Here is a 17,112-nt window from a genome sequence, read left to right on the forward strand (position 1 = left end):
AGCACCTAGTTTGTGTTTCCTGCTCTTGCCTATTGAGGTTTCCCACAGCAGGACAGGTAGGAGTTAGTGACGTGGGGAGCGCCGTGCATTATGGGATTGGGATTCGTGGGGTCAATTTCTCGTAATTCTTTTCTCTGACTAACAAAAATACCTTTTTTCAATGTGTGGAGAGTAACCAGTTTGCTTCCCCCATGAGAACAGCCTCCAGTCCTGCATGTAATCCCACTGTCTGTCCTTCCAGGCACTTGTACTGCAACCATCACCCTCGGGCCTGGGCTCATAGAGGAACCGAGGGGAGGTCTCTGTTCTGCCTTGAAGTTGGAGAACTTCTTCCCTACTCCATGTCCCATTCCAACACCACTGTCATCACCAACCCCTCCACCTTCATCCTGCAGGGCATCCCTGGCCTGGAGAGAGCTCATATCTGGATCTCCATCCCCTTCTGCACCATGTACGCCATAGCCCTCTTGGGGAACTTCACCATCCTGTTCATCGTGAAGACAGAGCCGAGCCTCCACGAGCCCATGTACTATTTCCTCAGCATGCTGGCCATCACCGACCTGGTCCTGTCTACGTCCATCCTGCCCAAAATGCTGAGCATCTTCTGGTTCAATTCCAGGGAGATCGATTTCAATTGCTGCTTCGTCCAGATGTTCTGCATTCATGGCATCTTCACAATGGAGTCTGGGATCTTCGTGGCCATGGCTGTGGATCGCTACGTGGCCATTTCCAATCCCCTGAGATATTCCGCCATCATGACAGACCCAGTTTTGGCCAAGAGCGCCCTGGTTGTCGTACTGCGCGGCATCATACTTGTCCTCCCCATGGTCCTTCTGGCGAGGCTGTGGCCATATTGCAGAACCAACATCGTCCCCTACCCGCAGTGTGGTCACATGAACATGGTGAGTCTGGCTTGTGCCGACACCAGCATCAGTAGTCACTATGGTCTTTTTCTATTAATCTGTCTGAATGGCGTGGATGTGTTTTTTATTGCCTTGTCCTACACCCAGATCCTCAAGGCCATCTTCCGCCTCCCCACAAAGGACACTCGGCTCAAGACTTTTGGGACCTGCGGCTCCCACCTCTGTGCCATCACACTCTTTTATGTTCCAGGTCTCCTCTCGTCCCTCATATTCCGTTATGTCCAGAATGTGCCCCGGTATGTCAATGTTTTCATGGCCAGCCTGTATCTCTTGGTGCCCCCCATGCTAAACCCCATCATCTATGGAGTGAGAACCAAACAGATCCGGGAGAGGCTGCTTGGGGTAGTTACACGTAAAGGCTCCTAATGTTTGCTCCTGGGGCTCCAGCTCTCACAGTGAGCTCTGTGTAGGCCCAGCTGCTCATGTGACTCTTTTAGCACCTGGCTTAGTCACCGAGACTGTCAAAGCTGTTTCCCACTCTGGCATGACAAATGCAGAAGAGGGGGCCCACAAAATCACCCCAAAACCTGACCTCTACAGGTTTTGGTACAAAAAATCTCCCCCTCCCCCCGCCAAATCCTAATACCAGGATTTTGGGGAACATCTGCTGACACCACCAAAGTATTCTAAGAGAACCAGGGAAGAGATCACTTGGGAAACCTCCTCCCTAAAACCTTAGGAGTACCTCAAGTTTTTCTCCCCCAAAGAGCTTGAAAAAGAAAAGAGAAAAACAAGCTACAATCTGTGGTAGCTGAATCCTAGCCAAACAGACAGAGCTTACAGGTAAAACCAAATAATAAACCTAAACCTCTCTTGCTGCAGTTTAACCCCATTGCTTCTTGGTCTATCCTCAGAGGCCAAGGAGAACAATTTTTCTTCCTCCTCCTTATGACACCCTTTTAGATACCTGAAAACAGCTATCACGTCCCCCCTCAGTCTTCTCTTTTCTAAACTAAACAAACCCAATTCCTTCAGCCTTCCCTCATAGCTCATGTTCTCTAAACCTTTAATCATTCTTGTCGCTCTTCTCTGGACCCTCTCCAATTTCTCCACATCTTTCTTGAAATGCGGCGCCCAGAACTGGACACAGTACTCCAGCTGAGGCCTAACTAGCGCAGAGTAAAGCGGAAGAATGACTTCTCGTGTCTTGCTCACAACACACCTGTTAACGCATCCCAGAATCATGTTTGCTTTTTTGCAACAGCATCACACTGTTGACTCATATAACCCCTAGATCCCTTTCTGCCGTACTCCTTCCCAGACAGTCGCTTCCCGTTCTGTGTGTGTGAAACTGATTGTTCCTTCCTAAGTGGAGCACTTTGCATTTCTCTTTATTAAACTTCATCCTGTTTACCTCTGACCATTTCTCCAATTTGTCCAGGTCATTTTGAAGTTCTCCAGCTCAACAGTATGTCAAAAGAATGGCTTGTGGTGTCGACGCGCTCTTTGTTAGTTTGGAACAATGTTTTCTGAACAAACGCTGGTGCATAGACAGAGCCTGTGCAGGCTGGAGGTTGCCATGGTGCTGGCTGCTGGCCTCCCCTGCCCACAGGGCCTCAGCCCCCTTCCCAGAGTTCTGGTGTCTATGGCCCCAGACACCACGTAGAGCTGCCCCATCACTGGCAGCTCCCTGGGGCTGGGATTGGCAGGGCCCTGACAAACCGAGCAGCCGGACTGAGGGGCCGGGGCTGAGGGGGGGGGGAGCTCAACCTGCAATGGAGCGGAGGGGGAGTGTTCAGCTCTGGATGCCACTAGAGCCGGAGAAGAGCCCCACACCCAGGGCAGCAGAATCAGTCCCTGAGACATGGGCAGGTGCCAGTGGAAATGCTGCTGGTTCCTGTGGCCGTTAATCGCCCATTTCGTAGGCCCCCAGTCCTCAGGCCCTTGTTCTCTGGCAGGGGGAGGACGTCACAAGCAGGGGAAGGTCCCAGCCCCACCCCAGCCAATCCCTTTGCCAGGGGCTTGAGGCGCTGCAGGGATGGGGTGTAGGGCCAGGAGGGGGTGGGAGCAGCCCTGCGCCACTGCGATCCCACCCCACTGCCTCTGCAGCCCCTTCTCCATCTGGCAGAGCAGCGGGGGAGGCAGAGACACCGGCCAGCAGCACAAAGGGGGTAAAGGAGCCTTTGGCCCAGCCAGCCCCACTCCACGAGCCCTGCAGCCCAGGCCAGGCCTGGGGGGCAGAGAAAAGGAGGGAGCCGGGCTCAGGTTGGGGCTGGATGATGCCGAGACAGGAGCCAGCAGCAGGGAGGGAGGGTCACCGGCCTGGCAGCCAAGGCAGCCCCCAAACCCAGCGCTGTCTCTGGGCTGGAACAGAGGGAGAAGGAGGCCTGGGAGCACCCAGCCCCACAGGAACGCGGGTGAGAGAAGCGCAGAGACCCCCTGGGGTCCTGCCGCCCAACGTACAGCTGCTGCACAGGCAGGGCCCCTGTCCAGCCGTGAGTGTCTCTGGCGGGCTGAGCTCGCCCCGCGCTGACCGGGGCAGGGTGCAGGGAGAGAGGGAGAGAGGTGGCGCAGGGAGAGAGGTGGCACAGGGAGAGAGGGAGAGAGGTGGTGCAGGGAGAGAGGTGGCGCAGGAGAGAGATGGCACAGGGAGAGAGGTGGCGCAGGGAGAGAGGTGGCACAGGAGAGAGGTGGCGCAGGGAGAGAGGTGGCGCAGGGAGAGAGGTGGCGCAGGGAGAGAGGTGGCGCAGGGAGAGAGGTGGCGCAGGAGAGAGGTGGCGCAGGGAGAGAGGTGGCGCAGGAGAGAGGTGGCGCAGGAGAGAGGTGGCACAGGAGAGAGGTGGCGCAGGGAGAGAGGTGGCGCAGGAGAGAGGTGGCACAGGAGAGAGGTGGCGCAGGGAGAGAGGTGGCACAGGAGAGAGGTGGCGCAGGGAGAGAGGTGGCGCAGGAGAGAGGTGGCGCAGGGAGAGAGGTGGCGCAGGGAGAGAGGTGGCGCAGGAGAGAGGTGCTGCAGGGAGAGAGGTGGCACAGGGAGAGAGGTGGCACAGGAGAGAGGTGGCACAGGGAGAGAGGTGGCACAGGAGAGAGGTGGCGCAGGGAGAGAGGTGGCGCAGGAGAGAGGTGGCGCAGGGAGAGAGGTGGCGCAGGGAGAGAGGTGGCGCAGGGACAGAGGTGGCGCAGGAGAGAGGTGGCGCAGGGAGAGAGGTGGCACAGGAGAGAGGTGGCGCAGGGAGAGAGGTGGCACAGGAGAGAGGTGGCGCAGGGAGAGAGGTGGCGCAGGAGAGAGGTGGCGCAGGGACAGAGGTGGCGCAGGAGAGAGGTGCTGCAGGGAGAGAGGTGGCACAGGGAGAGAGGTGGCACAGGAGAGAGGTGGCACAGGGAGAGAGGTGGCACAGGAGAGAGGTGGCGCAGGGAGAGAGGTGGCACAGGAGAGAGGTGGCGCAGGGAGAGAGGTGGGGCAGGAGAGAGGTGGCGCAGGGACAGAGGTGGCGCAGGAGAGAGGTGGTGCAGGGAGAGAGGTGGCACAGGAGAGAGGTGGCGCAGGGACAGAGGTGGCACAGGAGAGAGGTGGTGCAGGGAGAGAGGTGGCACAGGAGAGAGGTGGCGCAGGGACAGAGGTGGCACAGGAGAGAGGTGGTGCAGGGAGAGAGGTGGCACAGGAGAGAGGTGGCACAGGAGAGAGGTGGCACAGGGAGAGAGGTGGCACAGGGACAGAGGTGGCACAGGGACAGAGGTGGTGCAGGGAGAGAGGTGGCACAGGAGAGAGGTGGCGCAGGGACAGAGGTGGCACAGGAGAGAGGTGGTGCAGGGAGAGAGGTGGCACAGGAGAGAGGTGGCACAGGGAGAGAGGTGGCACAGGACAGAGGTGGCACAGGGACAGAGGTGGCACAGGAGAGAGGTGGTGCAGGGAGAGAGGTGGCACAGGAGAGAGGTGGCGCAGGGACAGAGGTGGCACAGGAGAGAGGTGGCGCAGGGACAGAGGTGGCACAGGAGAGAGGTGGCACAGGGAGAGAGGTGGCACAGGACAGAGGTGGTGCAGGGAGAGAGGTGGCGCAGGGAGAGAAGTGGCGCAGGAGAGAGGTGGCGCAGGAGAGAGGTGCTGCAGGGAGAGAGGTGGCACAGGGAGAGAGGTGGCACAGGGAGAGAGGTGGCACAGGAGAGAGGTGGCGCAGGGAGAGAGGTGGCGCAGGGAGAGAGGTGGCACAGGGAGAGAGGTGGCACAGGACAGAGGTGGCACAGGGACAGAGGTGGCGCAGGAGAGAGGTGGTGTAGGGAGAGAGGTGGCGCAGGGAGAGAGGTGGTGCAGGGAGAGAGGTGGCACAGGAGAGAGGTGGCACAGGGAGAGAGGTGGCACAGGACAGAGGTGGCACAGGGACAGAGGTGGCACAGGAGAGAGGTGGTGCAGGGAGAGAGGTGGCACAGGAGAGAGGTGGCGCAGGGACAGAGGTGGCACAGGAGAGAGGTGGCGCAGGGACAGAGGTGGCACAGGAGAGAGGTGGCACAGGGAGAGAGGTGGCACAGGACAGAGGTGGTGCAGGGAGAGAGGTGGCGCAGGGAGAGAGGTGGCGCAGGAGAGAGGTGGTGCAGGGAGAGAGGTGGCGCAGGGACAGAGGTGGCACAGGAGAGAGGTGGCACAGGGAGAGAGGTGGCACAGGAGAGAGGTGGCGCAGGGAGAGAGGTGGCGCAGGAGAGAGGTGGTGCAGGGAGAGAGGTGGCGCAGGGAGAGAGGTGGCACAGGGAGAGAGGTGGCACAGGACAGAGGTGGCACAGGGACAGAGGTGGCGCAGGAGAGAGGTGGTGCAGGGAGAGAGGTGGCGCAGGGAGAGAGGTGGTGCAGGGAGAGAGGTGGCACAGGGAGAGAGGTGGCACAGGGAGAGAGGTGGCACAGGACAGAGGTGGCACAGGGACAGAGGTGGCACAGGAGAGAGGTGGTGCAGGGAGAGAGGTGGCACAGGAGAGAGGTGGCGCAGGGACAGAGGTGGCACAGGAGAGAGGTGGCGCAGGGACAGAGGTGGCACAGGAGAGAGGTGGCACAGGGAGAGAGGTGGCACAGGACAGAGGTGGTGCAGGGAGAGAGGTGGCGCAGGGAGAGAGGTGGCGCAGGAGAGAGGTGGCACAGGGAGAGAGGTGGCACAGGAGAGAGGTGGCGCAGGGAGAGAGGTGGCGCAGGAGAGAGGTGGCGCAGGGAGAGAGGTGGCGCAGGGAGAGAGGTGGCACAGGGAGAGAGGTGGCACAGGACAGAGGTGGTGCAGGGAGAGAGGTGGCGCAGGAGAGAGGTGGCGCAGGACAGAGGTGGTGCAGGGAGAGAGGTGGCGCAGGAGAGAGGTGGCGCAGGAGAGAGGTGGCGCAGGAGAGAGGTGCTGCAGGGAGAGAGGTGGCACAGGGAGAGAGGTGGCACAGGAGAGAGGTGGCACAGGGAGAGAGGTGGCGCAGGGAGAGAGGTGGCGCAGGAGAGAGGTGGCGCAGGGACAGAGGTGGCGCAGGAGAGAGGTGGCGCAGGGAGAGAGGTGGCACAGGAGAGAGGTGGCACAGGAGAGAGGTGGCGCAGGGAGAGAGGTGGCACAGGAGAGAGGTGGCGCAGGGACAGAGGTGGCGCAGGAGAGAGGTGGGGCAGGGACAGAGGTGGCGCAGGAGAGAGGTGGCACAGGAGAGAGGTGGCGCAGGGAGAGAGGTGGCACAGGAGAGAGGTGGCGCAGGGAGAGAGGTGGCACAGGAGAGAGGTGGCGCAGGGACAGAGGTGGCGCAGGAGAGAGGTGGCGCAGGGACAGAGGTGGCGCAGGAGAGAGGTGCTGCAGGGAGAGAGGTGGCGCAGGAGAGAGGTGGCGCAGGAGAGAGGTGGCGCAGGAGAGAGGTGCTGCAGGGAGAGAGGTGGCACAGGGAGAGAGGTGGCACAGGAGAGAGGTGGCACAGGGAGAGAGGTGGCACAGGAGAGAGGTGGCGCAGGGAGAGAGGTGGCACAGGAGAGAGGTGGCGCAGGGAGAGAGGTGGCGCAGGAGAGAGGTGGCGCAGGGACAGAGGTGGCGCAGGAGAGAGGTGGTGCAGGGAGAGAGGTGGCACAGGAGAGAGGTGGCGCAGGGACAGAGGTGGCACAGGAGAGAGGTGGTGCAGGGAGAGAGGTGGCACAGGAGAGAGGTGGCGCAGGGAGAGAGGTGGCACAGGACAGAGGTGGCACAGGGACAGAGGTGGCACAGGAGAGAGGTGGTGCAGGGAGAGAGGTGGCACAGGAGAGAGGTGGCGCAGGGACAGAGGTGGCACAGGAGAGAGGTGGCGCAGGGACAGAGGTGGCACAGGAGAGAGGTGGCACAGGGAGAGAGGTGGCACAGAACAGAGGTGGTGCAGGGAGAGAGTTGGCGCAGGGAGAGAGGTGGCGCAGGAGAGAGGTGGCGCAGGAGAGAGGTGGCACAGGGAGAGAGGTGGCGCAGGGAGAGAGGTGGCGCAGGGAGAGAGGTGGCGCAGGAGAGAGGTGGCACAGGAGAGAGGTGGTGCAGGGAGAGAGGTGGCGCAGGGAGAGAGGTGGCGCAGGAGAGAGGTGGCGCAGGGAGAGAGGTGGCGCAGGGACAGAGGTGGCACAGGAGAGAGGTGGCGCAGGGACAGAGGTGGCACAGGAGAGAGGTGGCGCAGGGACAGAGGTGGCACAGGAGAGAGGTGGCACAGGGAGAGAGGTGGCACAGGACAGAGGTGGTGCAGGGAGAGAGGTGGCGCAGGGAGAGAGGTGGCGCAGGAGAGAGGTGGCACAGGGAGAGAGGTGGCGCAGGGAGAGAGGTGGCGCAGGGAGAGAGGTGGCGCAGGAGAGAGGTGGCACAGGACAGAGGTGGCACAGGAGAGAGGTGGTGCAGGGAGAGAGGTGGCGCAGGGAGAGAGGTGGCGCAGGAGAGAGGTGGTGCAGGGAGAGAGGTGGCGCAGGACAGAGGTGGTGCAGGGAGAGAGGTGGCGCAGGGAGAGAGGTGGCGCAGGAGAGAGGTGGCACAGGACAGAGGTGGCACAGGAGAGAGGTGGTGCAGGGAGAGAGGTGGCGCAGGGAGAGAGGTGGCGCAGGAGAGAGGTGGCGCAGGGACAGAGGTGGCACAGGAGAGAGGTGGTGCAGGGAGAGAGGTGGCACAGGAGAGAGGTGGCACAGGAGAGAGGTGGTGCAGGGAGAGAGGTGGCACAGGGACAGAGGTGACGCAGGACAGAGGTGGCACAGGAGAGAGGTGGTGCAGGGAGAGAGGTGGCACAGGAGAGAGGTGGCACAGGAGAGAGGTGGTGCAGGGAGAGAGGTGGTGCAGGGACAGAGGTGACGCAGGACAGAGGTGGCGCAGGAGAGAGGTGGTGCAGGGAGAGAGGTGGCACAGGAGAGAGGTGGCACAGGAGAGAGGTGGCACAGGAGAGAGGTGGTGCAGGGAGAGAGGTGGCACAGGAGAGAGGTGGCACAGGAGAGAGGTGGTGCAGGGAGAGAGGTGGCACAGGAGAGAGGTGGTGCAGGGAGAGAGGTGGCACAGGGACAGAGGTGACGCAGGACAGAGGTGGCGCAGGAGAGAGGTGGTGCAGGGAGAGAGGTGGCACAGGAGAGAGGTGGCACAGGAGAGAGGTGGTGCAGGGAGAGAGGTGGCACAGGAGAGAGGTGGCGCAGGAGAGAGGTGGCACAGGAGAGAGGTGGCACAGGACAGAGGTGGCACAGGAGAGAGGTGGAGCAGGAGAGAGGTGGCGCAGGGAGAGAGGTGGCACAGGGACAGAGGTGGCACATCGTCGCTCCAGCCCGGGAACTGCAGGCCCCAGGGGGCAGAATTCAGTTGCCCTGGGGCCAGGCATGAACACGGCCACTTGCAGACGCCACGGGTGGGCGGAGCTACTGAGGAAGCCATCCCCCTACAGCCACGCATCACCCCTTGGCTGGATCCCCCTTTGGGCTACAGAGCCCTGACCAACAGGGCAGCTGTTCGCTCTGGCCAGTGCCCCACACAGCCCTGAGGGACACAGCAGCCGTGGGAGCAGAGGCAGCCTAAAAAGGGCTGAGTCAGGAATAGACAGGTGACCTGCTCCCGTGACACACTCCACACAGGGTTGTGCTCACACAGGGAGAACAGGGGATTCCCCTCCACAGGGGCAGGGTGTAAAGACGTCCCAGGGGGTTTCCTCCTCTCTGTCTTCATTTCAGCTCACCCCTTCCAGAGCATGTTTGCTGCGAACTTCACATGGAAGGGCTGAGCCCTGTTCCAACAAAGGACGGTTCCCAGAGGCGTTTAAGGCAGCTCTTTATCCCACCTCTGCGACCAGCCTGCACCAAGAACATGTGCGCCGTCATTTCGTCACAATTTTACTCTGAGCCTTTCGGGTGAGATCGTAGCTATAAATTGACCTGGGACTGTGGCTGGTGCATTGGGATCGGGAGACCCTGTTGGGATTTGGCGAGATTGGTTTTCGTCTCCTCTCCTGCTTTTGATACGGTCTCCCACAATATTCTTGCCAGCAAGTTAAGGGATTGTGGATTGGATAAATGGACGGTAAGATGGATAGAAAGCTGGCTAGAAGGCTGGGCCCAGCGGGTAGTGATCAATGGCTCGATGTCAGGATGGCGGTCGGTTTCTAGCGGAGTGCCCCAAGATTCGGTTCTAGGACCTGTTTTGTTCAATATCTTTATTGATGACCTGGATGAGGGGACGGATTGCATCCTCAACGAGTGGATGACACTAAGCTAAGGGGAGAGGTAGATACGCTTGAGGGCAGAGATAGGGTCCAGAGTGACTCAGACAAATTAGAGGATTGGGCCACAAGAAATCTGATGACGTTCAACAAGGTTAAGTTCAGAGTCCTGCACTTGGGACGGAAGAATCCCAAGTATAGGTACAAGCTGGGGACAAACCATTTAATTAGCAGTTCTGCAGAAAAGGACCTGGGGGTTACAGTGGATGAGACGCTGGATATGAGTCAACAGGGCGCCCTTGTAGCCAATAAGGCTAATGGCATACTAGGTTGCATTAAGAGGAGCATTGCCAGCAGATCCAGAGATGTCATCATTCCCCTTTATTTGGCTTTGATGAGGCCACATCTGGGCTACGTCTACACTGGCATGATTTTCCGGAAATGCTTTTAACGGAAAAGATTTCCGTTAAAAACATTTTCGGAACAGCGCGTCTAGATTGGCAGGACACTTTTCCGGAAAAACACTTTTCCGGAAAAGCGTCCATGGCCAATCGAGACACGCTTTTCCGCAAAAAAGCCCCGATCGGAAGATTTGAGAGCAGCCTGCAACTTCCTGAAGGGAGGTTTCAAAGAGGCTGGCGAGAGGCTGTTCTCAGTAGTGACAGATGCAGAACAAGGAGCAATGGTCTCAAGTTGTGGTGGGAGAGGTCCAGGTTGGAGATTAGGAAAAACTATTTCACTAGGAGGGTGGTGAAGCACTGGGATGGGTTCCCTAGGGAAGTAGTGGAGTCTCCATCCCTAGAGGTGTTTAAGTCTCGGCTTGACAAAGCCCTGGCCGGGTTCATTTAGTTGGGATTGGTCCTGCCTAGAGCAGGGGGCTGGACTTTATGACTCCTGAGGTCTCTTCCAGCTCTATGGTTCTATGATTCTATGATTCTAGTGAGGGGAAGGGAATCCGAGACTCCTAGAATCCCAGGGCTGGCAGAGACCTCAGGAGGTCACTGAATTCAATCCCCCATAAGAAGCAGGACCAACCCCAACTAAACCATCCCAGGCAGTACTTTGTCAAGCCGGGACTTCAACATCTCAAGGGATGGAGATTCCACCCCTCCCTAGGGAACCCATCTCAGTGCTTCCCCACCTGCCTAGTGCCCAACCTAGATCTCCCCCACTGCAGCTTCTTGTCACCCCGTGTTTGCTGAGGTTTGTGATTCTTTCATATGTCCTAGTAAAGATTTTAATGAACTCGTATTGTCCTCAGTTTAGGTGCCCGTGCTATGCACCCCAAGAACCCTTTAGCAAGCTACACCTCTCTGGATTCTCTCTCACGCCATAGCCTGAGCTGGGAGAAGAACCTAAATATCGTCTGACCAGATGAGGCCAATGGCGAGCCTGCAACATAGCCCATACGCTCAAGTCAGGTCATGGCACAGCAATAGTCTCAATCAATCTAGCAAGACCAGGAGCAGCAGCGCCAGTTCCTGGCCAGACAATGTGGTTGTGGGGTCAGGACTCCTGATTCTGTTCCCAGCTCTGCCACTGGCTCATTGAGTGTCCCTGGGTGAATCATTTATCTCCACCTCTCTCAGTCCCTCCATGACAGGGGATAACGCTGCCCAGCAGCCTGGCTAAAGATTGTCAAGGTGCAGTGACCAAATGTCACGTTACTGAATTTGAGGGGAGCAGCCAGATCACTGCTGCACCCATAGGTGGAGGTATTGGCCCCAAAAATTGGTATAAAAGGGGGCCATGTGAGGTGTTGAATAGAAGCTTACTGTCTGTTAATCCTGTGTACGCTGTTCATGTGATTGTATAATGCCTGCGTGTGAAATTATAAGCATGTACTTATATGGATACTGAAGATTTCCCTGCATGTGGTTGAGCATTGCGCAGAGCCCGGCCTATGGACATGCTAATCAGCAAGGCCCTGTGGGACAATGGCACTCAGTGGGCCAAGGACACACCTAAAGAATGAGGGCTGACACCTGAGGGCTGCCAGCAGGGAACATAGGGATAGGCCGCGGGCCAGGTGACCTGCTGCAGCCAAGAAGAGACCAGGAAGGAGGGATAAAGAGTCCATGTGGTCGACTCCCTCTTGGTACTCAGCTCAGCACTTCATCCCAGAGGCACCATTGCAGGGATCGAAGGGCCGCAAAGAACTGTGGACCCATCCTGATCTAGGATGCACAACAAGGACTATTAAGCCAGCAGCGGTAACACCTCTGCTAGAGCCTGCATCGAGAACTGGGGGATTTGATGCATGTAATGTACTATCCTTTAACAACCTCACTCTCATGCTTTCCTTTATTGTAGTAATAAACCTTTAGATGTTACATGCTAAAGGACTGGCATGATTTGTGGGTAAGGTCCAGAGGGTAAATTGACCAGGGATCTGTGGCTGGTTTCTTGGAACTGGACAGAACTTGTTCGGGGGAGGTGGGATTGGGTTATAAGACCCCCCCCCCCCCCACCTGTGTATGAGGCCCGGGGCCATCTGGGGTACGGATATTGCTGGGGTGTCGGAGGGGTTTCGCTCAGGAGGCAGGCAGCTGAAGCGCTCTGTGGGACTGGTTTGTGGCCTGTTTGGAGAGGCCACCAGTCTGGGGGCTGTAAGGAGCCCCGAAGTTGAGCAATTCGCCCTGAGCGGACGCACTCAGCTGTTCCCAGACACATCGTGGTCTGTCACACCAAAGCACCGTGCTGAGTGTGTGATGGACTTTGTGACACTGATCCAGCTCTAGCCGTGGGGAACTGGGACCCTGTGGTCCTAGGGTAGGTGCCGTGTATATGTGTAACTAGCCAGTTCATGGGGGCTGTGCCATGGATCTCCCTCCATGAGAGCTACGAAAAGCAGCTGACCTCTGCCCAGCACCCTGCTGTCTCAGCTTACCCAGTGCTAATTCTCCACCCATCTCAGCTGTTTCCCTCCTGGCTTCTAAGCCGAATCCTTCGTTGTCCTGAGGGTTGGCTGGGGGCAAAGGGCTCTAGACCCAGCCCAGCCCAGCCCACACCCGCTACAGGGACCCCTTCAGATAATGGCCCCCAGCTTGAAGAAGAAGAGAGACCTGAAAACTGAAGAAATGACCCACACAAGAGGCCCTGCTTTCAGGACTCTGGCTGAGCTGTAGGGCCCAGGAGCTGCACGACTCACAGACTCACCTGCCACACAACCCTGCTCTCAGCCCTCTGTTGCTTCTGTACCGACTCCCAGCTTCCCTCTCCGCTGCTGTCTGGCCTGTGAGCCCCAGCGCTGCACTAATTCAAGGCTCCTAGTCAGGTGGCAGCAGCTCCCAGCCCAGCCCTGGAGCAGAGGGAGCCCAGCCTGGGGGGCCAGGGAGGTGGAGATGATCAATGAATGATGGGGAGGGGAGGAGTGAGCAACGGTGGCCCTGGGGCAGAGGAGGGGCAGGGCCATAAGAGAGAGGCAGGATAGTTGGCTGAGCTGCCTGAGTCCAGACACCTGCAATGCACAAGGTGCTGGCCCGATGTGTCCGAGAGCTCTGCCCAGACCCATCCCCAGTGTCTCACCATGACATGGAGCAGTGAGGGCAGCAACAGGGTTTAATGTCTCTGTGACCGGCCAGGAGCTGACTCAGGGAAGAGTCTCGTCAGCATCCGGCCCCACACAGAGCTCCCTGCGAGAGCCAGAGCCCCAGGAGCAAACATTAGGAGCTTTTACGTGTAACTAGCCCAAGCAGCCTGTCCCGGATCTGTTTGGTTTTCACCCCATAGATGATGGGGTTCAGCATGGGGGGCAGCAGGAGGAAGAGGTCGGACATGATAACATTGAAATACTGGGGCACATTCTGGACATAACGGAATATGAGGGATGAGAGCAGAGCTGGGACGTAAAAGAGAACAATGGCACAGAGGTGGGAGCCGCAGGTGCCAAAATTCTTGAGCCGGGTTTCCTTTGTTGGGAGGCGGAAGATGGCCCTGAGGATCTGGCCATAGGACACAGCACAAACCAGCAAGGACTGACTGTAACAGCCCCGCCCCGCACACACACACGACGTCACAGGTAGTTAACTGCTCCTAGGAGCTCTCAGCCAATGAATGAACATAAGAACAGGGTGACTATGTGCTGTGTGAAGAAGAACTTCTTTTTATTTGTTTTAAACCTGCTGCCTTTAAACTAAACTACAATCAGAACTTCCTGATTTCACTAGAAGCCCTGTCAATAACCTGTAGCTGCAGGGGAGAATGTGGGCAGAAGCCCAGCAGCAGAGTGGGGGCTCTCCCGTTCATTGCACTCAGTGTGGCATGTCTGGTTACCTGCCCTGTGGGCGGGTGGCGTCTGTGCTTTTGGTGCAAGGAGCTCCCGGCCCTCAGAGACCACGTCCAGGCTGTGGAGGCCAGGGTGCCTGAACGGGAGGAGCGGAGGGAGGCCGAGAGGTACGCAGAGGAGGCTTTCCGGGGCGCTGTAGAACTGTCCCACCTCCGGTCTCACAGCCCCTGCGCTGTTAAGGAGGATGAACGGCTCAGGGAAGGAGAGCGGTCAACAGGCGTGGTTGGGGGACGGAGAGCTCAGTTGTGTGAGCACTGGCCTGCTAAGCCCACACTTGTGAGTTGGATCCTTGAGGTGGCCATTTGGGGCAAGTACTTGGCCCTTCTGTGAAGGCAGGGGACTGAACGGGACGACCTTGCAAGGTCCCTTCCAGCTCTAGGACATCGGCATCTCCATTCATATAATAAACCTTCCCGTAGTCAGGACCTTCCTGTCACGTTGCTGGATCTTGAGGGGAGCAGCCAGATCACTGCTGCACCCATAGGTGGGGGTGTTGGCCCCAAAAGGGGGCCATGTGAGGTATTGAATAGAAGCTTAGTATCTGATAATCCTGTGTACGCTGTTCTGGTGTTTGTATAATGTCTGTGTGTGCAATTATTAGCATGTACCTGTATGGACACTGAAGATTTCCCTGCATGTGGTTAAGCATTGGGCAGGGCCGAGCCTGTGGGACAATGGCTCTCAATGGGCCAAGGACACACCCAAAGAAGGGGGTTTGTCACCTGAGGGCAGCCAGCAGGGAACATAGAGATTGGCCTCTGACCAGGTGACCTGCGACATACCAGTAGAGGCCAGGAAGGAGGTATAAAGAGGCCATGTGGTCGATGCCATTTTGTTCTCAGCTCAGCACTTCATCCCAGAGGCAGCATTGCAGGGATTGAAGAGCCCGGAAGACCTGTGAACCCATCCTGACCCTAGGATGCGCAACAAGAACTTTTAAACCAGCAGCTGTAACATCTCTGCTAGAGGCTGCATCGAGAACTGGGAGATTCGGTGCATGTAACGTACTATTCTTTAACAACCTCACTCTCATGCTTTTCTTTCTTGTGTTAATAAACCTTTAGTCGTTAGATGCTAAAGGATTGGCCCAGCGTGATTTGTGGGTAAGGTCCAGAGGGTAAATTGACCAGGGATCTGTGGCTGGTTTCTTGGAACCGGATAGAACTTGTTCGGGGTAGGTGGGATTGGGTGCTAGGACCCCCCACCTGTGTATAGGCCCGGGGCCATCTGAGGCACGGATATTGCTGGGGTGTCAGAGGGGTTTTGCTCGGGAGGCTTCAGGCAGGCAGCTGAAGCGCTCTGTGGGACTGGTTTGTGGCCTGTTTGGAGAGGTCACCAGTCTGGGGGCTGTAAGGAGCCCCAGATTTGAGCAATTCGCCCTGAGCGGACACCCTCAGCTGTGCCCAGACACGGCCCGGTCCATCACACCTCCTTCCAGATGTTGAGGTTACTTCCACACACTGAGGTTACCTCTCTGGGGAGGGAACTCCCATCAGTAGGAAGAGGCAGGTGTTAGCAATGGGGGATTTGATCATTAGAAACGTAGACAGCTGGGTTTGTGATGACCGGGAGAACCATATGGTGACTTGCCTGCCTGGTGTGAAAATTATTGATATCTGGAGGCATCATAATAGAGGCCCAACTGAAATGTAAACCCCAAATTGAAAAACACAGTAAAAGAACTAAAAAGGAGCCACCGTGGCTTAATGACCATGGAAAGGAAGCAGTGAGAGATAAAAAGGCACCTTTTAAAAAGTGGCAGTCCAATCCTAGTGAGCATAAACACTGCCAGAGTGAGTGTAAAGTGTAATAAGAAAGGCCGAAAAGGAGTTTGAAGAACAGCTAGCTGAAACCTCAAAAGGTTTTCTAAGCGCATCAGAAGCAGGAAGCCTGCCAGAAAACCAGTGGGGCCCCTGGACAATCAAAAACTCAATGAATTCTTTGCTTCAGTCTGAATGGCTGAGGATGTTGGGGAGATTCCCAAACCTGCCCCGTCCTTTGTAGGTAACAAATCTGAGGACTTACCCCAGACTGAGGTGTCATTAGAGGAGGTTTTAGAACTTGGATTTCCAGAAAGCCTTTGACAAGGTCCCTCACCAAAGGCTCTTGTGTAAATTCCATGGCCATGGGATAAGAGGGAAGGTCCTTGCTTGGATTGAGAACTGGTTAAAAGGCAGGAAACAAAGGGTAGGGATACATGGTACATTTTCAGAATAGAGAGGGGTAACTAGTGGTGTTCTCCAGGGGTCAGTCCTAGGACCCATCCTATTCAACTTATTCATAAATGATCTGGAGAAAGGGGGAAGCGGTGAGGTGGCAAAGTTTGCAGATGATACCAAACTGCTCAAGGTAGTTCAGACCAAAGCAGACTGTGAAGAACTTCAAAAAGATCTCACCAAACTGAGTGATTGGGCAACAAAATGACAAATGAAATTTAATGTAATTTTGCTTTTCCAGTGTAAAGGAAAAAATAACTATACGTACAATATGATGGGTCTAATTTAGCTACAACTAATCAGGAAAGAGATCTTGGAGTCATCATGGATAGACCTCTGAAGATGTCCACACAGTGTGCAGCGGCAGTCAAAAAAGCAAACGGTATGTTAGGAATCATTAAAAAAGGGATAGAAATTAAGATGGAGACTATCTTATTGCCCTTATATAAATCCATGGTACGTCCACATCTGGAATACTGCGTACAGATGTGTGTCCTCATCTCAAAAAAGATACACTGGCATTAGAAAAAGTTCAGAAAAGGGCAACTAATATGATTAGGGGTTTGGAACGGGTCCCATATGAAGAGAGGTTGAAGCGACTGGGACTTTTCAGTTTAGAAAAGAGGACACTGAGGGGGGATATGATAGAGGTCTATAAAATCATGAGTGGTGTGGAGAGGGTGAATAAAGAAAAGTTCTTTACTTGTTCCCATAATATAAGAACTAGGGGCCACCAAATGAAATAAATGGGCAGCAGGTTTAAAACAAAAAAAAAGGAAGTTCTTCTTCACACAGTGCATAGACAATCCATGGAACTCCTTGCCTGAGGAGGTTCTGAAGGCTAGGACTATACGGGTATGTCTACACTGCCACCCTAGTTCGAACTAGGGCGGCTAATGTAGGCATTCAAACTTGCAAATGAAGCCCGGGATTTAAATATCCCGGGCTTTATTTGCATGTTCCCGGGTGCCGCCATTTTTAAATGCCCCTTAGTTCGAACTACCTGCCCGCGGCTACATGCGGCATGGACTAGGTAGTTCGAATTAAAGCTCCTAATTTGAACTACCATTAAACCTCCTTGCAGGAGAGAGATGGCCTGATCATTACCTGTTCGGTCCACCCCCTC

At 56.5% G+C, this 17,112-nt stretch overlaps 1 protein-coding gene across 1 annotated transcript; it reads left to right on the top strand.

Annotated features, from left to right (window-relative positions):
- Window positions 1-341: 341 nt before the first annotated feature.
- LOC142819505 (olfactory receptor 52E2-like) lies at window positions 342-1,447 on the top strand. Its single transcript, XM_089777530.1, has one exon. It carries the CDS (start codon window positions 342-344, stop codon window positions 1,287-1,289), a length of 948 nt encoding a protein of 315 aa, XP_089633656.1. The 3' UTR covers window positions 1,290-1,447.
- The last annotated feature ends 15,665 nt before the right edge of the window (window positions 1,448-17,112 follow it).

Source organism: Pelodiscus sinensis, chromosome 1 (genome assembly GCF_052426305.1).
Source record: "Pelodiscus sinensis isolate ZL-2025 chromosome 1, ASM5242630v1, whole genome shotgun sequence".
NCBI classification, from domain to species: Eukaryota; Metazoa; Chordata; order Testudines; family Trionychidae; genus Pelodiscus; species Pelodiscus sinensis.